At 40.5% G+C, this 24082-nt stretch overlaps 1 protein-coding gene across 13 annotated transcripts in view; it reads left to right on the top strand.

The window, feature by feature from the left end:
* Positions 1 to 219: 219 nt before the first annotated feature.
* MAN2A1 (mannosidase alpha class 2A member 1) overlaps positions 220 to 24082 on the top strand; it is a 116984-nt gene continuing 93121 nt past the window's right edge. For 12 of the 13 annotated variants that reach the window (XR_013958704.1, XR_013958705.1, XR_013958706.1 and 9 more), the window contains exons 1-3: positions 220 to 751; positions 10102 to 10362; positions 20881 to 21025. Coding sequence is in view for 8 of the 13 variants with exons in the window: in XM_080637156.1 (XP_080493282.1) it covers positions 617 to 751; positions 10102 to 10362; positions 20881 to 21025 (541 nt within the window). In the remaining 5 variants the exon portion in view is untranslated. Of the gene's footprint in view, positions 752 to 10101; positions 10363 to 20880; positions 21026 to 23129; positions 23279 to 24082 lie in introns of those variants that run through there. The other variant, XM_080637160.1, reaches the window with a different exon arrangement.

Raw genomic sequence — 24082 nt, 5'->3', positions numbered from 1 at the left:
GCTGCTAGTCCCGCCGGCAATCACAACGGCGACAGCGCGCGCGCCCCTTACAACGCGGCTGCGGGGCGGGCCGTCTGGGGAGGAACGGGGTGAGGCGGGGCCAGGCGCCAGTGACACGCACTCGGCACCGCCCCTCAGCCCCGGCGCGCGGGGGGCGGGGCGCGGCGGTCCGGTCGGCGGCGGGGCACGGCGGTGGCGCGCGGTGGCTTGTTGGGCGCGCAGCGGCCCGCGGTGCATCAGAGGCGGCTGTAGCGTGTGCGCGGGTGGGGCGGCCGCAGGAGGAGGACGGGGAGCCAGAAGGGAGCCAGAAGGGAGCCGAGAGCCGAGGTGCTTGGTCGGCCCCGCAGCGCTGCTGCCTCTCGCCGCCGCCACTTCCCCGCTGGGCGTCAGCCTACCCGCGAACCTGATCCGCTGCCGGAAACTCTGCGCTCGTCTCGGCGCGGCGGTGGGGGCAACTTCTCGCACTTCTCCGGAGAAGGCTCGGGGCCGCTCCGTGCCGCGGGCCGCCGCAGCGGGAGAAGTTCCACCCCCTTCCCCCAACCCCCGCTTCTAGCCTTCGAGCGCGCAGCGGCGACTGTGGCCCGGGAGCGGCTGGGTCGGACGGGCGGCAGTGGCGATGAAGCTGAGCCGGCAGTTCACGGTGTTCGGCAGCGCAGTTTTCTGCGTGGTGATCTTCTCCCTCTACCTGATGCTGGATCGCGGCCACTTCGACCAGCCGAAGAGCCCTCGGCGGGAGGGCAGCTTCCCCAAGGTGAGCAGAGCGTGCTGGTGGCGGAGGGGAGGGCGGCAGTGCCGCCGCGGGCTCCCACCGCTCTCTTCGGCGCGGTGACGGGGCGCTGGGCGGCGGGGGGGTGCCACGGCTGCTGGGCCGGTGAGGCGGCGGGCGAGCGGTGCCGCCTCTGGGCGGCGCTGCCGCCGGCATGGCCCGGCTTAACCGGGGCGCGGGGCCCCGAACGGGGAGCTGGCGGGGATTTCGGCGCAGGAGCTGAGTTCGAGGGCAGACCTCAGCTGTGGCATCAACAGGTAGACCTGGAGGAACGCTGACTTTATGTTGCGGCGTTCCCTTTTGTTAAGCCTTGCTTTGGGACCGTAACTGGCTGATACCTGACGGCACCTTATGGTTAAACGAAGGAGTTCTTTAGTTTTTCCCTTTCCCTCGTTGCCTGTGTGGGAGAGAAATTTAAATGCTGTGTATAATGGTAGTGTGCTAATAAGGAATGTTCAACCACGATGAGAATAAAGTAGTTCGGAGACCACACGGTATGCTTCGCTGAAGAGCAAAATTCTGCTGTGTATAAATAGCTTTGTTTTCTTATAGTAATAGGCCACACACACAAAACTGTAAGAAGTAAAGTTATGGTTTATCTGTGCTTGCACTGTGGTTATTTCTGAGGAAACAAAACAAATGAAAGTGTGTTTTTAGTACAGCAGTGAGACTTCAAGTAAATGGAAGAACTCAGAAGGCTGACAGTAAAAGTCACAGTTATTTCTCTGATAGAATCACTATTTTTTTGTTTAAATCAAAAGTAATAGTTGATATCCTTTTGTTAACAGTTAAGATTAAAACCTTACTTGAATGTAAAAGAAAGAATGCAGATCTGTTTTGCCTTTATTCCTTCAAGTTACAGTTCAGAGGTTAGCCGCTAGTTTTTGCAGGAATTGAAACAATTGGAAACATGCGCAGAAGAAGAAAGCAAGACAAGGCTGCCTGCGGCAGCTGTGCCTGTTCAGTATGTAGCTTCAGCAGGAGGGTAGTGCCATGTGCTATGCGCGTAACAGATATGGGCAGTATCTTATCTGAGGAAATTACTTCCTGGGTCTTTATGCCACCAGTTGGGTTTAATCCAGGTGAAGTACAGAACAGGAAAGCTCGTCCATACGTGAGTAAGCGTTTTTTGGGTTTTGGTTGTTTTTTTGTTTGTTTGTTTGTTGTGGTTTTTTTTTTTTTCTTTGTGTGTGTGAGTTTGGTTTTGGTTTTGCTTCTTGGTTTATTTTTTTTTTTTTTTAATGTTCGATTTGGATTTCAAATACTTGAGTGAACAGGGAAGATTTATTAGACGTGTTTTGTCTTCCACTGTCAGTGTCTGCAGCTGAAATTCGTGTTTGTGTCCTCAGTGTAACGCTGCTTTGTGGTGTAACACACTTTAATCTCTTGTGACCAGGCTACTAAACAGTAGCTTAATCTGTTGTTGAACCATTTCCTCCTATGTGATCTGATCAGCTAGAGATGGTAATTTCTCCTTCCATCCTCTTCCCTCTCCTCAGTCTTCTAGAACAGTCTGTCAGTGTTTACTCTGTTTGCTTTTTCTGTATCTAAATTTCTTTGAGATTGCTGACTCTCACTGGAGAATCCTCTGCCTGTTGTTGTTTTGGTCCTTCCTTATTGGGTGAGCAGTTACGTTTTCCTTCTTTACTACATTATTCTTTGAGTAAGTTACAGGTGAAATTGATGTGATTTTTGTCATTTCCTTTTGCTGCCCGTAGGATTGAAATTTTTTCCACTTTGTTACAACTAGAAACCTCTGACACATAGCAAACGCTTTCAGAGCCCTATCATATAACATCAGTTTCAAGCAAAAGCAGAAGATGAACTGTGGAATAGAAGCCACCAAAATTTTTTGAAAAGAAACAGGTTTAGTCCTACCTCAGTAACGTATCAGTGTAGTGTTGCCAGGACTTGGTGAAACTAGTAAGTGAAACTAGTCACAGATGTAGAAACTTCAAGGTGTTTTTGTTTGTGAAAAAGTACGGCAGCAGTCGATGGTCTATCTGTAAACTTAAGGCATTCTTTTTCCTGATGACAAAAGTCAGAACATCTTTTGCTTAGAAAAAGAAATTGAGACTTTTCCACATTTTTTTTTAATTGATTCACTTTATAGCTCTTTCTGTTTTGACAGTGTGCTAATTTTTCAGCTTTTTGGTTCCTCTGTGGTGTTCTGGTAACAGCATATGTCACCTTTCATGTCTTGAAAGTTGCATATTGATTAGTTTCTTCCTCCTGACCTATGTGGCTTTAGCTAAGCTCAGAGGAGAGAAGTGGGTGCCACTGGAAGCAGTCTTCTGTTTAATTTGCAAGCATTTGTTAATCTAGGATTCTTGTTTAATTTCTGCTAGGATTAGTGTTGGAATTTTTCAGCTGACAGTGCCTGCTGGTCTGCATTCACCTAAAGTGTCATTGTACCTAAAGTGTCATTGTACCTAATACCTAAAGTAAGATAAATGATCAGGATTGCTGCTCCACTTTCACTTCCACTTTTTCTTCTAGACAAGCAACTTCTCTTTGCATGGTCTTCGGGTAGATTGCATCAGATTCAGTCTTGTAAACCTGTCTTCTTTCTGGCTTATCTGCCAGTATAGTCAAGAGTTGTCTTTCTGGAGCTTGCTTTCTGGTTTGAGAGTTTGGATGGCGTTGTTCAAGGATGCCAGCAGGAATTTCTTGCAGAAATGATTTTTGGACAAGATCTCCTTCCCAAGACGGGTGAATATCCGTGGGCAGACACCTTTATGTACTTTCACCAAATTCTTGTAAATAAATGCCTTTCATAGCTCTGCTAAACAACACTCGTTAGCAGATGTCACCACAGATGGGGCAGTGGGGACATTGTGTCTTTTTAGGTGTTGAGTTTGCCAAAGCTGGCAGCAGTGATCAGTTTTATGGTGAATGTTATCCACACCTATCCATGGTAAGGTAGCATTGTGGCAACTGTAGCAGAGCTTGAGCTGAGGTGATTTATAGCTTTGCCGTCGCTGGTGGTGCATTTAAATCATCATATTAGAAGATCTGTATGTTGCCATAATCTCTGTTAATTTGGGGAAGATCAGGTACCCATAAATTCATGGAGATCAAGACTTACTGGCCTCTTCTCTGTAATTCCTGCCTGTATCTTTATAAATCCTGCTTGATTGTCAGGTGTATATTATTCTTACCATGGCCGTTATCACAAGCTCTTCTTTCTCTCTGAGCCTGTTCCTAGCCCTAAGATGCTTCTGTCTCAGGACAAGTCTCGGATACAGTGTGTTTCAGTGTCCTGTTTCAGCCTAGGAACAACGTTATGACATTGCACAGGGACAAGCTCTAGGTGAAGGAATGGCATTGAGTCCAATGATCAGGTACAGTTCTTCTAAAAGCAGCTGGCTTGTTCTTTTGTTTCCAGTGTCTTTCCAGCAAAGCATTAATTGGCCTAGCTGTATGTGGTATTGCTAAGGCTTCTTTACTGGATTCATGCTTTCAAGGCAGCTACATAATGCATCAAATACTTCTGCATAAATGCCACAAGAAGAGATTGTTGCAGTATGGAGTGTTGTTTCATCTGAGCTTGCCAGTAATTTGATAGTACTACCACCTGGCCAAAATATGAATCATGGAGCAGTAATAACAGGCAACTGAGAACAAATGCACGACAGAAACACCAGCAGTTCTCTGAATCTGTGTGTTGAACAAAGGCACCTTGTAAACTTGACTCTGGAGTACTTCTGAGGTACTACTTTCCCTACTGTATGGAAGCACTACTCGCAGTCAGCCCTGAGTCTCCATTAGGTGCCTGTAACTTTAGCGAATCAGCTCATGGTTGGTAGTTACCATGCCCCAGTTCTGTGCAGTGCAGACCTCTGCTCCCTCCAGTGTCAGTGAGTCTGTTGACTTCCTGTTTCGAAATAGCTCCTGATACAGTGTAAACACATTTTCCAGCTAGAATTTTGCTAGGTGCATTGCTGTAGTGAAGTAGCTGCAATCAGTGGCTTACATATACACATTTTGTTGCTGCATGTTCTTGGTAATGGGTGTAGTTTTATGAGCTTGTTTGGGAGCTTTCAGACCTATGTTGTGTAAGAAGGAACATGACTTCTGTTCTGCAGAAGTACTGGAAGCAGCATGATCCAGTGTTTAGGAAATGTGTGTTTTACTCTAAAATGTGAGTAGTGACAGTTAAGGTTGTACATAATTTTTAAGTTGCAATTTTCTGACTTCTGATAACTGAAAAATTGTGGACTTAGTAAGTTTTCATAGCATTCTTGAGAATTTTACAGCAGAGAAAATTGAATGTTAAGAGAAGAAATCCACAGAAAGAATCATAATTTTCCTGGTTTTGAAACACGTTGACTTATTTAAAAAAACCCAGCCAAACAAAACCCTATTAACAGTAACAGTCTGTTCACAATCGAAAAGCCTTTGACTGTCACAAGAATGATTTTGAGTGCAAGCTAATGAAAGTTTAGTATTTCTTTTGCTGAGCTTCTAGTACAGTGTAAGGGAGGAGGAACTGTCTCTGTGAACATAATTACAGGTCAGTAACAATTCTTTGTACTTTCTAATATTCTCAGAGTGTATCTGCCTTTGTTGCTTGCACATTTTGTGCAAAGTTTTGGCTAAGCAGCAGTCAGGCAGAAGCTAATAAGCCCTCCTGCTTTTGTACTTTAAATCTGGGGCAAAATGTTGAGCAACATGTATTTTTCAGAAAAGTAGTAACTCTACCTATAAATGAGCACTTCCTTATGCTACCTATAGTCCATGCCTCAAACTGTATAAACTAAATGTAGAGAGGTTTCCTAGTTTGCTCTTACTTGACCTTTTCTGTATCTGACACATGATTTTGTTGTTTCAAATTTTGACTTGTTCAGGTAAAACTAAATATTAGCATAATGCTCATACTCCTAATGTCATATAAACCATGCTTCAGCTTCGTACTGCTAGCCACTTAAATAAAGATTTCAGTACAAGGCAGGGAAGAGAATAAAAAGGAAATGAGCCTGAAACATATCAGCCAGAGCAGTAGTGGAAATTTTTCAGATTAATTGACTTCAAACAGGGAGTATTTCTAGTTTTGTCTCCATCTCCCTTTCCTTTCTCCTTGCCTTCAGATCACTGATTGTGGTGTTAAATCAGTCTCTGAAAGCATGCCTTATACCTACCTCTGTAAATTACATGTAGCTTAAAGCTAGGATAACAGTACATTAAACATTCCCATTTTTCCTGCCTCTGGTAAAACAGAATATGGAAGTTCCATTGGCTTCTTAGAATTGGCTTCTTAGGCTACCTCATCTTTGTAATAGGACTTCCTTATGTTTTAAGAGAACAGACTTTTGTAGTTCAGCTAATTCAGAAGAATTCCAGTGTCTTCATAAAGTGAGCTAGTTTTGAATGGTACTTTAAAGGTAGGAAATTTTTGACAAGGTGACTTATGTAATCTTTGTCATCAGAAATGCACAAAAACCTTCCGCCCAGATTAATAAAGGCTTTAAACCTTGACTTGTCCTTTTGACTGGTGCATTGTGTGCTTGACTTTCTGTTCTATGTCCTACCTTGCAAATGTAAATACATGCTGATACAATGTGTTTAGATATTAAGCTTTGATGCAACATCATACTGCATTTTTAACTTTTACCTGCTTACTTTTTCTATACAGCAGGTGACCATTTAATTCTACATTTAATAGGTTCTGTTCACTATACAGTGCTTTAACAGTGAACAGTGAGAATGCTTTCTGGTCTTACCGTCTTAATATGTTGGCATCTTTTTAGAGATTTGTCTCAGGATTTTAGTGAAGTTAGTATGTGATTTGTGAAGATGTATCTGGAAATAGTCATTGACAAGACAGGTGCAGAAAAATTACTAAGATGACTGCCATTCAGTACAGCCAGAAAATAAGACTTTTTGAGTCCACTTTCCTCACTGCTTACTGCAGCAACTGTATAAGCAATGATCTTGACTTAGATTTCACATTCCCTGAAGAACTCTGTTCATTGTGGTACTCTGCTTTCTTCATCACATCTCACCGGTGCATGAAAGCCTCGTATGCAGAACACCTGCTTATCATGTAGGTGACAAGGAGGATAGGCTCTGGCTGGTTTTGAACTAAGCACTTGGTGGTTGCTAGCTAAGTCTGGATAAAAATAATTGAGTTCCAGGTGACTGAACCTCATAAGTCTCTAATGTGAGTTTCTCTTCTGCCTGCCTGTTTCTGTGAGATTTCTTCATCTGTGGGCCTATCATACTCCCACTTTGATTATTTGAGCTAGCTGTCTTTTTCCTGGTGGTCGTAGTGGTCTGTAGAAAGCGACTACATTTAGGGAATAAGTGAATGTTCAAAGAGAGCCCTTGCTACAGATCAGACTGGTGTTGGAAGCAGAGAGGGACAGGGCAGAGGGCAGTGGGAAAGCAGGCTGCTTTGGAGTATTTGAGACATGAAAACTGCTGAAGGGTTCGGACTGACTGAAACGTAAGGAACTATTTATGTAGCTGGTTCATGTGGTGGTAGTGGCAGGATGCTCAGTGCAGCTAGCAGATATGGACAGTTTTTGTTCAAGATCCAAATGGGAAGAGGATCTGCTGGTCTTCACATGGGAAGATTTTATTCGCTAAGTCCAACCCTGTGTAACCATGGGGATGGTGAACAGATGCGCTGCTCATGTGATGCCATTCTTCTACCAATGCAGCTGTAGCTACTTTTGATACGTTGGATTTGTTGGTACTTTGCAGTTCTTGTAGAAATAGTTCCTTTGCTGTGGAGTACAGCACTGTTGCTTTTCTTTTTAATAAAATTTTTATATGCACACTCTTATCAAAATACAAAGGCACTGCAAAATGAAAGAAAAAGGTTTATACCAAAACTGTTCTAAATTTGTTAATTGGTGATTCATATAACTTCACATTGCATTTCCTTGCCTTAAAACAAGTATGCAGATTAACAGAGCATCTTTTAATGATGATTGTTTAGGCTAAGATGTACTTAATTGGACAGTGTACCTCTCATGTTCTGGTAAGTATGAACAATGTTTAAGCCGCGTAGGTGCTTGGTAACTTTGGTGAACTGTAGTCATGTGCTGTGAAGCAGGTAATAATTTTTATAGATGGCAGCTGTACTTTAGCTTCATAGGAATCTAAAGGTCAGAGCCTATATTGAGCAGCCTGAAAAGCCCCAATCGGTATTAGTTTATATATGTTATTTTTAGAGTGAGTAGCATAGTAGGCTGTTAGTTTTCAGGGTAGAGAAACTTTTTTTTTTTTTTAAATGTCACAGACATTGGAAGAAAAAATACTAATTTTACACAAATGTGTACATGCTATGTTTAATGTAGCACTTGAAAGATTTCAGTCTGATTGGGGTTTTTTTGTGCCACCAGGGGGCATGGAACGACAGGTTTTTTCCTTTCTAGTATCCCATCATCTGTGTATTTGTTTCCTTTTGTTTTCTGTTAATCTATTTTATAAGTTTCTAGTATTTGTCTTCAAGATATTGAGATTCTAGGATGTTGGCTCTATATCTCAATTAGCTTAATCTGGTTTTGTTGTCAAAATATATTCATGTCTTTTGGAAAGCAATAGCTGTTTGTGTGTGTTGGATTTTAAAACCTGTTACTGTGTTAAGGATGTATCAATCTAATAAAAAAACCCAAAGCAGTGGATTAGCATTTTACACAGAGCAGAAAATGAAGGGTCAAACTTTCCAACAGCTTAAAAAAATACTAAAATGTATCTTTTGAAGAATTATGAAGAGCTCCCATAAAGATACAATTATGGGAATGACGATTTAGTAGAACTCAAAAAGGTTCTCCTAAAGGCTATTTTATGTCTCTTGGTAAAGGGTATTTTGTTTTTCATTCCTGCAGACTTCTGGAATTGAACAGAATTTAGAGAAAAGTGCACATCGCAACTTAGAAAGGAGGCTTAATCCTTTGCAAACTACAGCCTAGCTACAGAAGTTGGAATTAACTTGGTATTTGAGAAAAGCAGTTTGCCCCTTAATAGGGAAATGCAAAGCCGTCAAGTGAATTATTGTTAAAGGGGAAAAAATTGTTGTGTACAGATACTGTTTCTAATATTATTCTGTATTAATTAAAAAATAAGGCATTGGTGCTAGGAAGAAGTTTTTTACTTGTAATTAAAATCATAGTTCACAGAGTAGATGTCTACTGAATCATTTGTGTTGAATGTAATGGGTAAAATGTAAATGCCTGAATCCACAGTGGGTTTTGTTGTAGTGACAACTTCCTAATAAAAACTTAATCATATATTATATATTTTGGGGTCTGACCGCAACTTTAATAATAGGAAGTGGCTGGTTTTTTGTTATCTTCTCTTATTGTTAGGTTGAAGTCATTCTGAGGAAGGAAGTAAATTACTGTTAAGATGAAATATCCCTAAAGCCGTGTTAAATAATCTGGCCTTAGTGATTCTGTAGGAGCTAACACATTCATGTGTAGAAAAAAGCATACCTCAAATCATTTGGAAGGAGTGGCTAGTACATGAGAGGGCAGTAGCATTTCCAGGCATCTTATTCTACTATGCTCCCTCCAGTATTCTAACAATACTGTCATTAGATGCTATTAAATTGCTTTGTGGTATCTGTCTCTCCTTGGAAGTTGCTTTGGGAGATATGATGTCTTCTTTCAGTTCACGCTGATGTTATTCTGTATCCATCCTTTTGCAGTGCACACTAGAATCATCTACAAAATCCTGTTGTTTGGTAGCTGAATATGACCTTCTGACTGAAAGTGCAATTAGTTTGAGATTATCTTGATGTTTGTAGTAGTGTAGTTATACAGATTATTAGTACGGCAAGGCTGTTAAGGCATATTTTACCTCCAGTAAGTGTTTTTGTTATTTTCTCTCTGAATTTCACTGAGAATAAGAAACTCAGTATTTACTGAGATACTATTCTACATGTACAGGAAAAAAATATAAAATTTATCCATCCTCTTAATCCCATCATGATGTGAATTCCTCCTAAAAAATGGCGTTCTCTTTGATCTTTTGATGTGATGATAAATGATCAGTTTTTTGCAAATCTGTGAAACATATGAAAAAAGTTGAAGTTTGCATAATTGATACTTGAAACAGTGTGACCTTTTAAGATTATCTGTGTATCAGTGATTAAATATTATGCTGCATTTTCAAGTTCATAGTGGAAAATACAACTTTTACTGTTTTCCTGTACTCTGAAGGGAAGAGGTTTCATATGTTGGCTCAATTTTTGATTAGTTTGTCTTTACATAAAATAAAGAATAAAGATTTGTCTTTCTGTGTGATCATCTTACTATGTTCTTTTAGTTCTGTCATGAATTGGTCTGGGAAATAATTAAACTTTTTTTTTTTCTTTTTAACAGGGACAGCTTTCAATATTGCAAGAAAAAATAGATCACTTAGAACGCCTGTTGGCAGAAAATAATGAGATTATTTCAAACATACGAGATTCTGTGATCAATCTGAGTGAATCTGTAAAGGATGGGCAAAGAAATCCAGACGCTATAAACTTCAGTCAAGGATCTGTCTCTGAGCTCTTTCCTTCTGCTTCAGTTTTGCTTGCAGTTGATTCTGAGGATTGTTTGTTTGCTTCAAAAAGTGGAAGGCATGGTTCAGGTGTACAGGTAAGCGGTATGTCTTTCTCTCCGCTTCTGCTGAAGTCCTCCCTGTCATTACTTTTTAATTCTGAAAACGTCTGATTACCAGTAACAGCTTGGTGCTGAGCTCCTAATCTAAGACGTAATATAATTGTTCAGGTGACTGTTGTGTTTAACAGGTGTTTTGAAACTGTTCCTTTTTAACTTTTTTAACTGTCTAGAAATTGAGCAGTGATTATGAAGACCCAATGTTCCAGAAAGTGTAAGAGTTCTTAAAAAAAAAAAAAACAAACAAAAAACCAAACCCAAAAACCACCCAAAAAACAAACACACACCCCCCAAAATCCACAGCAAAAAAACTCCTAACAAAGCAGTGATAAATTATGCTCAGATTATTGTCCAGTACTGTCAGAAGTTCTTTGGAAACAATTTGAAAGTCTCCTTCGGTTTCCCCAAATTGTTCTGTAATTGATGACAGATAAACTGGAAATAGTGGATGGCCTTGATTTAAATAGGTTTTACTAGAGATACGTGTGTAGATGCGTCTTGATGGGGAGCTATAGAATGTTCAAGAACTAATAATTTTTAAAAACCTCTCAGGTGCTGTGTTCCCTTTTGAGCACCATTTCTGTATTTGAGCATTCTTGTGTGTCTGCTGTTTGCGTAGGCACTTTGGTCAGAAAGGAGGAACATATGCCATGTTGACTGCTTGGCATGAACTGGAGAGGTTGAAGATTTTAAAGTCAAACACTTCAAGTTGAATTTATTTTGCGTTCTGGTGATGCTTGCAAGTTTATGGACTCTTATACAGTTTTAAATGGAGTGTTTCAGGAGCACTGAGAATACGGTCTGAAGTTTGTGATCTGTACTGTTTTGGGGAGTCTTGTGGGAGTACTATAAATATTCATAATACTCTAAAGCAAAGATTAGATATTGAAGTCCAGCTTTCTCATTCTAGAAATGCAGGTATTTCTGTTGCAGGAGAAAGACAGTGGACTCAGGTTGAGTAAGTACACACATTAGAACAATTGTAACCTCTGATGTATCATTCATAATGCCTTTAGCTCTTCAGGGATAGGGACCCCCCCCAGCAGATCTTCTACTTAAGAGAAAGTAGGCCTTTTTTTGTCCATGTTGCTAATATACATTAAGACTTCTGTGCTGGAAAGTTAAAGCATGTGAAACTATGATTACGTGTTTTCAAATTACTGAATTGTTAACAGGTATTGTTTGTACAGTCTACCATATTATGTGCTTTTCTAGGTGCATTAGAAATAAGTTAAGAGTAAATGTGAATTGTGAATTTTGGGGAAATGTGTTGGCTTAAATTCTTGGGCATGTTAACCTATTATGAATGGAAAGTAAAACATGATTGCTTAAATTGTTCTCATGTTTAGTTTCATATTTGCAGAATGTCAGAACATACACTTAGCTACCTAATGGTAGGCGGTAGTAGCTAAACTGCTTTTGGACAATTTTCTTAAGAGTATATGTATGTGCCTAAAGGTAACAAATGTAGCAGGGAATATTCTTAATGCTGTTCCCCTAATCACACTTTCTTTCATTGCCTTGCTATAGGGAGGGAAGGTGGGCTTGTCTAATGCTTTTCATGTCATTGCATCAGTACCTTGTACTCAGAAGGTTATCCACCATCATCATTAAATCACGTTAATACTGCTTCTGTATACAGTTTCTCATCCCTCAAGTCTGGCCTGCATTTCAGTTATGGAATCTAAGATGTTGACTTCAGCGGAATTCCTGTAATACCACATTACCAAGCTGATCTAAATTATTATATTTGAAGACAGTTTTACTATTTAATACTTTGCCAAGCCTGATAAATTACCTGGGCTTGCAGAATACATTTTCATCTAGTTGTTTTTTTTTTTTTTTTTTTTTTTTTGGAGACAAAGAAATTGAATAGGTTATTCAGAGCATTGTTTTTTAAAGTTACATTTTAAATTCTAAACCAGCGCATAAATGTTAATTATGTGGTGTTCATAAATGTTAACTTAAACCCACAGATATGGACTTTACTTTTCCTATGTTTGTCTTTTAAGTGGGTGTATGAGTATGAAATGAGACTAGAAAGAAGTAAGAATTGAGACATAGTGTATAGCTGAGACATAGTGTACGGATAAAAATCACTTTAGAGATTTTTAAGAGGCTTTACGGAATAAATTACAGGAGTTCATGTAGTCTTTATAGTCAGAAATATTACCAGGACTTGTTACTCAGAGATTTTTTTTTATTTTTTTCCATAAACTGGACAAAACAAGTTATTAATAATATGAGACCCAAAAGATACTTAATAAGATAGCTAAAGGATGTCTCTCATCAAGAAAACACCACCTTTACTGGTAGTGTTTGTAAGTAGTTAGGAAATTGTGATAGAGCTGGCTGCTAAAAATAACGCTGAATTGAGAATTGATATAATTAAAATTAAATAGAAGACTAATGTGTACGTTTTTCAAAAGATGAATGTCGAGCTAGGTAATAAAACCAACAAAATGAAGAACTCGGAATTAGATATGGTTATGACCTGACACTTTTCTAGGTCAGTGGTTCAAGAAGTAATTGGAATTTGTGCTCAAAGAAGATAGAATTCTCAACAGCCATCGTGCTGACATGAAAGGTCTTTTAACCAATGTGGTGAGATATCTCTTCTCTTGTCCCTTTCAAATACTGAAGCATCTAACATTGTTCTTAGTAATGTTGCTCCTGTTAAAATAAGGCATGAATCACTCTTTAAAAAGGTGGCCTGATGAGGCACAAGCTATGCTTTTATTTTTCCTCTGCAGGGGCTTAGGTTTCACTGGGGTAAATATTGTGATGTTTGCCCAAGAGCTGCATTACTTCAGCAGTTTGAGTCCCTTGGTATAGAGAAAGAATGATCCCATATAGAGAAAAAGACCACTGATAAGTTTTCAAATGTTTTAATTGTACGGCTTTGTAACAACATGACTGTCTTCTGAAGCAGCCACAATTAAGACAGGCAGCACCCTTTTTGAATTTCTGTTTGTCTACTGTTTGTATGAAGTCCTTGCTTATAAGTGTTTTATCCTTAGAAATTAAAGGAAAAATACTGGAAAATACTTGTACTTAACTCAGGATGCCACTGGCTTTTTTTGCTGCAAGGGCACATTGTGTGTGTTATCATGTTCAATTTGGTGTCCATCAGGATTCTGAGGTCCTGTTCTGTCAAACTGCTTCCCAGCTGGGCAGCCCCCAGCATGTCCTGGTGCGTGGGGCTGTTCTTCCCTACCTGCAGTACTTTTTGCCTTGGTGAACTGCATGATGTTCCTCTGGACCCTTTTCTCCAGCCTGTCCAGGTCCCTCTGGATGACAGTACAACCCTCTGGTGTATCAGCCTCTCCTCCCAGTTTGGTGTCATCTGCAGACTTGCTGACAGTGCACTCTGCCAATCTTCCAGATCATTAATGAAGATGTTAGACAGTAGCGAACCCTAAGCACACCACTGGTTACTAGCCTCCACCTAAACTTCATGCCACTGATCACCATCCTCTGGGTCTGGCTCTTCAGCTGTTTTTGGTCCATCTCATTGTCTGCTCAGTGCTGAAGGCTTTACAGAAGTTATGGTAGATGATATCCATTGCTCTCCATTCATCTGCCAGGCCAATCATTTAATTGTAGAAGTTTCTCAAGTTAGTCAAGCATGACATGTCCTTGCTGAATCCGTGGTGACTACTCCTGATGACTTTCTTGTCCTTCATGTGCATGGGATTGGTTTCCAGGGTAAGCTGCTCCTTCACTTTCCTAGGGATGAAGGTGAAGCTGACCAGGTGTAGTTCCCTGAGTCTTCCTCCTTCTTGCCATTCTTGAAGATAGAAATGTCATTGCTTTCCTCCAGTCCTTGGGCAATTTACCTAAATACTGTGATTGTTCTGAGATTCTTCAGAGTGGCCTTGAAGTGACATCTGCCAGCTCCCTCAGTACTTGTGGGTGCATCCCATCAGGGCTCATGGCCCTGCACATACATAATGTGCAGTTTAAGTATTCCCTAACCTGGCCCTTTTCCACCAAGGGTACATCTTCCTTGCTCCAGACTTTTCTCCAGGGGGCCTGGGATTCCTGAAGGCCAGTAAAGACTGAGGTAAAGGAAGCATTAAGTACCTCAGCCTCTTCCTCGTCCTTTGTCACTGTTTTCCTCTGCATCCAAAAAACTTTGGAGATTGTCATTACCTCCCCTTGCTAATATAGTTATAGAAATAGTTTTTGTCTTTCACAGTCTGCCAGTAGCCAGATTAAGTTCCAGTCAGGCTTTGGCCCTTCTGATTTTTCTCCCTGCATAACCTCATGACATCCTTGTAGTCCTCCTGAGTTGCCCGTCCTTCTTCTAAAGGTCAGAAACCCTCCTGTTTCTCTTGAGTTGCAGCCAAAGCTCTCTGTTCAGCCATGTCAGTGGCCTTTGCCGCTGGCTCATCTTTGAGCATACGGGCATGACCTGCTCTTGCACCTCCAAGATTTCCTTCTTGAAGAATGTCCATCCTTCCTGGACTCCTTTGGCCTTCAGGGCTGCCTCCCAAGGGACTCTGTCAACCAGTCTCCTAACCAGGCCAAGGTCTGCCCTTTGGAAGTCCAGGGTAGCAGTTCTGCTGAGCCCCCTCCTTTGCCAAGAGTTGAAAACCGGCATTGCTATGCCCAAGACAGCTGCCAACCATCACATCACCAACAAGTCCTTCTGTGTTTAAAAACAACAGGTCCACTGGGACATCTCCCTTGATTGGTTTACTCACCAGGTATGTAAGGATGTTATCATCCACACGTTCCAGGAACCTCTTAGACTGTTTCCTCTCTCCGGTATTGTATGCCCAGCAGATATCTGGTAAGGTGAAGTCTTCTGTGAGAACAAGAGCTAATGATTGTGAGACTTCTCCCAGCTGCTTACAGAATATTTTGTCTGCCTCTTCATCATGGTTGGGTCGTCTTTAAGACTCCCACCATGATATCTGCCTTGTTGACCTTTCCCATGACTCTTACCCATGAACACTCAACCTTTTTATCACCATTGTCAAGCTTTAGACAGTAAGAGCAGTCTCCAACATAGAAGGCTACCCCATTGCCTCTCCTTCCTTGCTGATCCCTTCTGAAGAGTTCATAGCCATCTGTTGCAGCATTCCAGTTGTGTGAGTCTTCTCACCATGTTTCTATGGGTGCAGTTTGTCGTGGTTTAAACCCAACCACGCAGCACTCACACTCACTCCCCCCCTTCCTCCTCCCACTCCCAGAGGGATAGGAAGGAGGATCAAAAGAATGTAACTCCCACAGGTTCAGATAAGAACAGTTACTAAACTGTATAACTGTATAAAGGTATAACTGAAATCACTACTGCTACCACCAATAATAATAATGCCAAAGGAAATAACAAGGGAAGAGAATACAATACCACCCGCCAACCAATACTGATACCTAGCCCGACCCAGCAGTGAACTAGCCCTTCTGGGTAACTCCCAGTTACATCCCGGGCGTGATGTGCTGTGGTATGGAATACCTCTTTGGCTAGTTTGGGTCAGGTGTCCTGTCCCTGCTTCCTCCCGCCTTCCCCTCCTCCCTGACAGAGCATGAGACTCACAAAGTCCTTGGTCAGACCAAACATCGGTGTTATCAGCTCTGTTCCCAGGCCGAAAGTCAAAACCCACAGCGCTGCACCAGCTACTACGAAGGAGAAAAAATGACTGCTACTGCTAAACCCAGGACACAGTTGCATCATAGTTTTCCAGCTGCACAATTGCTTCCAACTCCTCCTCTGGTTTGTTGCTTATGCTGCCATGTTACTGGTGTAGATGCACTTCAGTTGGGCTGTTGATCCTATCCCCTTTTTGAGGAAAACTGTCACCAAAAGTTGGGAGAAAAAAACTCCTTAACACCAACATAGTATTAAGAAGCAGGCACTTCCTTATTGCAGCGCTGGATGCCAGGTGGAATTTCCACAAATCAGGCACACCCAATGCCAATTTCATCATTACATTTATATGCAAAGGTTACAAGATAGTACACTCCCAGTTACAATGATTGGTTAATGATTTACATAAAATTATAATACCTGCAGTGTCATTCTCTTCTGCTACTATGCTTGTGTGGGGGAAGGGTCTTCTCGGTCTATGAGTGTGTCTTTTATAATGAAGGCAGTTTACTGCAGGTCACATTAAAAGTAGGTTTTGTTGCCAAGTTGGCCGGCTAGATTTCTACCTTGCCAGGTTGTCAAATAACTCATCCTATATACAATAGATCCTAGGTGCTTTGGTTGTGCTCTAGAGAGTAAGGACTAAGGCTGGCATGTCACAGGGAACAGGGAGTTCAGGCAACACAGCGTCTAATTTCAAGTAACACAGCAACCTGTGCTAACATAGAGGCTAACTTTTTAAATCAAAATGTTCCTATAGATAACTGTTTCACAATCTGTCATGGTTTAAGCCCAGCCTGTAACTCAGAACCACGCAGCCACTCACTCACTCCCCCCACTTCTTCCTCCCCCTGTTCCTGGATGGGTGGGGAGGAGAATTGAAAGAATCTAACTCCCATAGGTTGAGATAAGAACAGTCCATAACTAAGGTATAACACAAAAGCACCATTAATAATAATGATAAGGGAAATAACAAGGGAAGAGAATTCAATCGCTCACCACCTGCTGACCGATACCCAGCCCGACCTGAGCAGCGATCTAGCCCTTCCGGGTAACTACCCTCAGTTTATATACTGGACATGACGTGCTGTGGTATGGAATACGTCTTTGGCTAGTTTGGGTCAGGTGTCCTGTGTCTGCTTCCTCCCGACTTCCCCTCCTCCCTGGTAGAGCATGAGACTCAGGAAGAACTTGGTCAGAGTAAACATTAGTGAGCAACAACTAAAAACATCGGTGTTACCAGCGTTGTTCCCATGCTGAAAGTCAAAACCACAGCACTGCACCAGCTACTAAGAAGGAGAAAAATGACTGCTACTGCTGAACCCAGGACACAATCAAACACAAAATATAGAAATACTCAGTAAAACTAAAGATAATCTGCGACAGAGCCCCTTATTCCCGTATGACCATTCTTAGATGCTTCCATGGTTTCTAACACATGAATAACTCTTTGCTGCTGCATGAATCTACATCCCCTAATTCCATTGAGATGGCAGACTGAAGGACCTTGTCAGTACACCCTTAATCAAATATTGGCATGCTGCTCTCTGCTTACCTCTAGGAAGATTGGTTTTATCCCTTTCTCCCTTCAAATCCACAGGCAGAGCTCCATGCACACTAGCTGCTGTTCTGCATAAAGGCCAGTGCTCCCTCCTTGTCTTCTGGCCTGTATTTCCTTGAGACCTTGTATCCCTCTATTGCAACTGTACAGTCATGAGAGTTATCCCATCATGTCTTCATGGTACTGACAAGATCATAGGCTTTCAGCTGCACACAGATCTCTAGCTCATCATGTTTATTCCTCAGAATATGTGCATTAGTGTTCTTTAGAGAGACACAGATTCCCAGAAGGGGTTTGGGTGACTTCTCTGTAATTGTGCCTTGTTGGCACTTCCTTGCTTAAATGCGAATGATGTATGTGACCCTGAATAAGCCCTGTTTTGTTGATTTTTATTTTTTTTTTATTACTATTGTTTTGATCCTTTGATGTCACATGATGCCTGTCCATCACTTTGTCAAAGGGCTGCTGATAATTCTCTTCTCCTCCCTTTATTTCTAGCTAAAAGCTCTTCTTAACAGGTGAGCCATCTTGGCCTGATACCTTTGCCCCACTTAGTGAGTTGGATCCCATCTCTCCTAAGAAGACACTGGTGCATGGTCATAGAACTTGTTGGCAACATCAGTTCCAAGGCCAATTATTGACTTTAGCTATCAATATCCTCCTCTCATACCCCCTGCCCCTCACTGATGGGATTGAAGAGGACAGCACGTAGGCTTCCATGACCTTGATCACTATCCCCAGAGCTCTGTAGTCACTTTCAACTTTGGGTTGCCCCTGGAAGCATCATTGGAAGAACAACAAGGGATAGTAGTCAGTGAGTTGAACAAGCTTTGATAGTTGCTTTACAATATCCTGGATCCAGGCACCTGGCAGATAGAAAACCTCTCTAGATGATGGCTTAGGTCATTGAGCCAGTTATTTCAGACAACTCTTGATTAAGATTCGAAGATTTTTCCTGAATTGCAGTTTCCAGCTCTTGAGCTCACAAACATGGGAGCATGGTTTGAGATAACTGTAAGGTAATAGATGTTTGAGAAAAAATAGTATGTTATGGACTGTAAAAATTAATACCTTGCAGACTGCAGAAACTTGCTTGTGAAATTCAGGCTCCATCCATAAGAAAAACTCATAGGTAATTCCATGAATTGTTGATTCTTAAACAGATGTGTTAATAGTTGAAATGTCAAAAGAGTTTATCAGTCTTAAGGTCAGTCATTGGTAGCTGCCAAATTTACAGAGTATGCACTTAATTTTCTTCAGAAGGTTGCATTTCACAGAAAAAATACAGTTCCTCAAAATAAAATTTTAAGAAAGCAGGAAAACATGGTATTAGGCTGATTTCAGTGTAACTCTTGCTTGGTACCTTCAAGCTGGGTATACTGAATGCATATATCTTCAAGTATTTGTATTTTCTATTCAGCATTATTGTCCAAAGATGGAAGCAATTGTGGTGAAGAAGTGCTGCAGTAAGAAGATCTTTTACAGGCCATAGGTATCTACTGTATGGACATTGTAGGCCCGACTGAGGCTGTACTATTTCTTGGATTACAGCGGCTTGCATTCTCATGTAACATGACTGAATCCTATTTCTGTCTTTAAGATGAAGGCCTCTCATGGATTGATCTTGCTTGGTTGCGAGATGCCAACCCAGCCAGGGTCAACCCACTGTGGTCCTTTATGGCATCTCATCTCAGGCTTAGGGAATGAGATCAGGACAGTAATTGAGAGTGGTAGTGGGCAAAACATGGAGTGGACATTGTCAGAGTTAAATAATGTGGGGATTCTTTTGTTGTTGAAATGAGGTGAAAGGAGAAGAGGTGCAGTTATATTGTTTGTGTAAAATTTCCCCTTTTTCAGTGTTAATGTAATTTTGATTTTGGTGTGGGATTTTTTTTTTTTTTTTTTTTTTTGTGGGTGTAAATGGAGTGATGGACAAGGAAACATTATGGACAGACCACAACCCCTGTACCCCTGCACCATTTGGGGTAGGGGTACATAGAGAAGTTGGGAACAAAGGAGTGAAGTTGAACTGGCCTAGCAAAGGGATGGGGAAAAGTTGTTTTAGTTTTGTCTTTGTTTCTCACTATCCAACTGTGGTTTAATTGACAATAAATTAATGTTCTCAGATGTGGGTCTTTTATGTCTGCGATGGTACTTGGTAAGCGATCTTCCTTTCTTTGTCTTGATCCATGAGCTTTTAGTTTTATTTCTCCCCCTGTCCTGCTGAGGAAGAGAAAGCAACTGACTGGGGGTTTTGTAGCCAGTCAAGGACAACCCATCACAAGGCTTTTACTTCTTGAGTCATGTATTTGTTTCAGATGTCTGTATTTTTTCTGAAGTTTGCTATCAAGACAGAACCCAGCTAGAAGATTTTAGCTCTTGTGGTGTTCATGTAGTAAATGACTCCTATAGGCTATTTCTGTGAAGATGAAATGCAAGTTGAAGGTTTGTCAGGTGTGCAGTTGTATTGTGACATGGATTTAGAACTACACTGAAGTTTAGTTTAAGTAAGTTCTTCAAACTGTAGTGCCAGTAAAAGGCTTGTCCAGATAATAGTTCATGTTCATAAAGTTTGCCTTCTTTCCTAAAAGCAGACCAGAGTATTACAAAAAAAGAACTAAAAAAAAAAGGAAAAAAAAGAGAAAAAAAAGTGGGTATGTAAACTTTGATCTGAACTCACATGAGAAGATTGCCTTTGCAGCTATCTGGTGGTATATGAATTTCATAGGAACTTGTTAAAGTAACTGTAAAGTTACGTCTGAACTTCTTACTTGCATTGACAAATGAAATATGTCCTCATTGTATAATTAGTGTACTGGTTCAACAGTAAATATATAAGGAGCTTTGTTATATTAATTGGCTGTAGTTCTGAACATTTCTTTCAGTTTCCTTTTGTGAATTTGACTTTTGCCTTGATCTCTGTCATGCTGTTATCTCTTCTTACTGCTTGCTTAGCATGCCCACTTCATTCTCGCTCCCTTATTTAGTGTACTGTGCTATTCTGTATAATTCTCTCCTTACTCTCCTGCCCCAGTGCCATTGTGACCTGTCATAATTTTTGTTGCTTAAAGCTTTTATTCCTAGCATTTATCTAATCAGTTTAGTATTCTAAGAACAGGGCTTACCAAATGCTTCTCTTCCTGCCAGCTGTGTCTTAGGTGTCATAGTTGTGACTTGAAATGTGCTCTCATTCGACAGTTTTCTATTCATTTGACACTTTTTCCCTGTGCAATGAACAACCTGATCCATTTTAGTGAAAGCAACTTCAGTTTGTAATAGCGGAACTGGTTTTGTGAATTTGTGTTTTACATTCTTTTCACTCTTTTTTAATTTTTGTTAGATGTTGGATGTCTACGACATTCTTCCTTTCGATAATCCAGATGGTGGTGTGTGGAAACAAGGATTCGATATCACATACAATGAAAATGAATGGGACAGTGAACCACTTCAAGTTTTTGTTGTGCCTCACTCACATAATGACCCAGGTAATATTTTAACTGTACTGATTTGGGTATCTGAAGGCTTTTGAATAAAAATATGTTGCCATTTCTGTTAAGATTTTGGAGGTTTTTTTAAAGTATGCTATGTAATATGTTAGATTTAAGTCTAGCAAGGCAGTTAAGTAGATTAGAATTAAAGTGCCATTGACTTCAAGTGACAGCTGCTATGATAGAAGTTGTACATGTACTTATTTATTAACTGGAGTAGAACTTCAGTATTGATATTGGAAGGTAGTACGGATTTTCATTGTTCATCCTGCTGGTAACCCAGCATGGTACATTAAATATGGTCTGTTCATATTTTAACTTTTTGGACTGTCATTGATATTTAACCCTCAGCCTGTGCTAAAGAGATGTGCTTTTTGGAAGACGGGAGGGTTTTGTCTGAAATGCTTTCTTTCCTGTTTTGTACATGCCTCTGCCCCCAACATACAGTAAGATAATATGAGGTCTGAATTTAAACTGAAATCTAGGTTTGCTTACATAATTTGCTTTTTTCCTCCTAGTTCACTGTGTAATAAATAAAATGGAGAAGTGTCACTTTATTTTGAAATGACTGTAAAATATACCAAAAAGCAGTGAATCATGCTACTATAGTATACTCGTTTATAGTACACTGACCAGGAGAAGCTAGTGAAGCTGCTTGTTACTGTGGAAAACCACAATTTGAGTGACTTTAAACTTTACTGCTGTGTATCTCACTAACAATTTAATTTGTTCTTTGAAGTACTGTGGCTCTGAGTGAAGTAAGATACGGTAGTTTGAACATAAGTGATTTACTCCATTTATCTAAAGTCCTTGAAGAAAACTATCTCTGGAATGCGAATTGACTGTATTGTCCAGTTGTGACAGTTAAAGCCACAAAATATAAACATAGTAATAATACTTGGAGGAAAAAAATCAGACTACAAACTTTGATCTGCCTTTTTTAGAACTGTCTTTAAACCTGTTCATTTATTTACTGTCTGGTTTTTCTCCTGAAAACTTTCCTAGAAATAAGTACTCTGTACTCTGTACAGTAATTTTACTAATCTGAAACCATCCTAAAGAATGTACAGGTCTTATAATTCTCTTGGTTCTGATTAGAAAGAGGTATGAAGTTTACCTCTCTCCCGTCTTTCTGCTGACATCCTCTCTATAGCATTTTTCTACCACTTTGAGTTCTTGGTCAGTGCTTAAAAAAACGCAGCCAAACAATAAAAATCCCACCCCAAACTCCGTAAACAAATACGACCCCCAAACAAACAAATAAAATCCCCAAACACCCCCAACCACAAAAGAAGCGAAAAATAGTAGCCCCAAATGAAAAACCCCTGAAAAAACCTTTCTCCCCTGAAAAAAAACCAAATGGCCAAACCCCACCACCCTACCACCCTCTGCAATAAAAGTTCTGAGTAATCAGAATTATTAAACTCCTAAGACAAATGAAGCATAGATACTGCTTTACAACAACAGGTAACCTCACCAACCTTTTCCCATTTAACTTTGTGTTATAAATCATAGAATTTCCTGTACTTTCCCAGTAAGAATATTCTACTTGCCCAGGAAGTGTGTTTGCAATGTGTCTGTCTGTTGCTTAATTTTACATCTGAATGCTGTCTGTTGGTTCACTTGATTCTATTTTGCCCTTTCCAGCACTGTTCTGGGCCTTTTCCAAACATAGGGTTGTGGGCCATAATGAACTTAGCTTCAGAGATGGATTTTTACTAGTACTCAGATACCTATCTTGAAGGAGTCAGTTGTTAAATCTATAGCAAGGTGCTTGTTCTTCCGGTTCGCTGAAAGAGCTCTCTGTGGCTGCACCTTCAATAATAAGATTTGAAGAAATCTGAAGTTACAAGAGCTGTCTCTCATCTTTCTGTTGCAACTTTTTTCTTGCTTAGGTTATTTCCAAGAACTTGCCCAAAGTATTAATGGTGGTGTTATTTCACCTTTGACAGCTGAATTTGTTACTGGTGTCTAGTTTTGGTTCCTAAAGTCTTCCTCCTTGATATCTAAATGTTTCATGTCTTTACTACAAAATTAGGTCTGTCCTTCCACCAGCAGCGATAACATAAGAAATCTGCATATCTTCAAGCTTGTTCAGACTCTTCAGTTGGTATCAAATAGAGTGCAACTGAGATACAGTCCTGGTAAATGTAGACTGTTCCATCTCCAGAGGTGCTTGTGTGAGGCTGGTTATTGGTTGGTGTTACAAAAAGTGTTATCTCAGAAATCTCCTCACTTGATACTGCTTTGGTAAGGACATGTCTGTGGATTTTTCTGCAGTATGAAACTGCATATTAATAAACACTCGAAAGAAGGAAAATTTATCTCTAACAGAGATCTGAAGTCTGTTGTATAGCTAATTGTTACTTCTTTCCTCCAGAGGATTAAAGGACATGGTGAAAAGGAAATGTCTTCTGGCAAAAAAGCTTAAGGCATAGTGAACCTATAGTGTAACAATATATGTGAAAAATATTTACCAACATACAGGATCAGTTAAGATATAACTATATTAGCTGCAGAAGCTTTAAATTCTCCTTATGTTTTATTTTTATCTCATCTGAGGCTGCTCTCTCTTTTAACTTTTCATGTAACCAGTTATACTAGTAAGAATCCATAGCTCAAAAGCAAAGAAACTGCCTTGAAACAGTAGCTGTAGGAACGGATGAGGTTTAAAGTTCCGTGTTCTGTTTTGAGGGATGATGTATGTGCTGATGCTCCAAAACACTTTGTGTTGTTAAATTCTGCTAAATCTGGGTTAACTGCTTCCATATGAATTTAACCAGGACCTACAAACTTAAGGTCTCTATGCCTCACCCTTCAGGAGGAAATATATTTGCCTGTTATTGGGAAATTAGGTATGAGAATGGGTCTCCTTCACGCTGTTGATCAGTGGCAGGTATAATTATTGTTCAGTTGCTGGCTGTTAAGATTTGAGCACTTCAATAGCATGTCTGATGTGGGGGAACGCTTACCGATGCAGATTAATCTCAAGGTATGGAAAGATGTTCAATTTACAAATAGCTGTGTTGTGTGATGTTATAGCCACTGCAAATG

Source organism: Psittacula echo (genome assembly GCF_963264785.1).
Source record: "Psittacula echo genome assembly, chromosome: Z".
Taxonomy (NCBI): domain Eukaryota; kingdom Metazoa; phylum Chordata; class Aves; order Psittaciformes; family Psittacidae; genus Psittacula; species Psittacula echo.
This window is presented reverse-complemented; position numbering and strand designations above follow the sequence as displayed.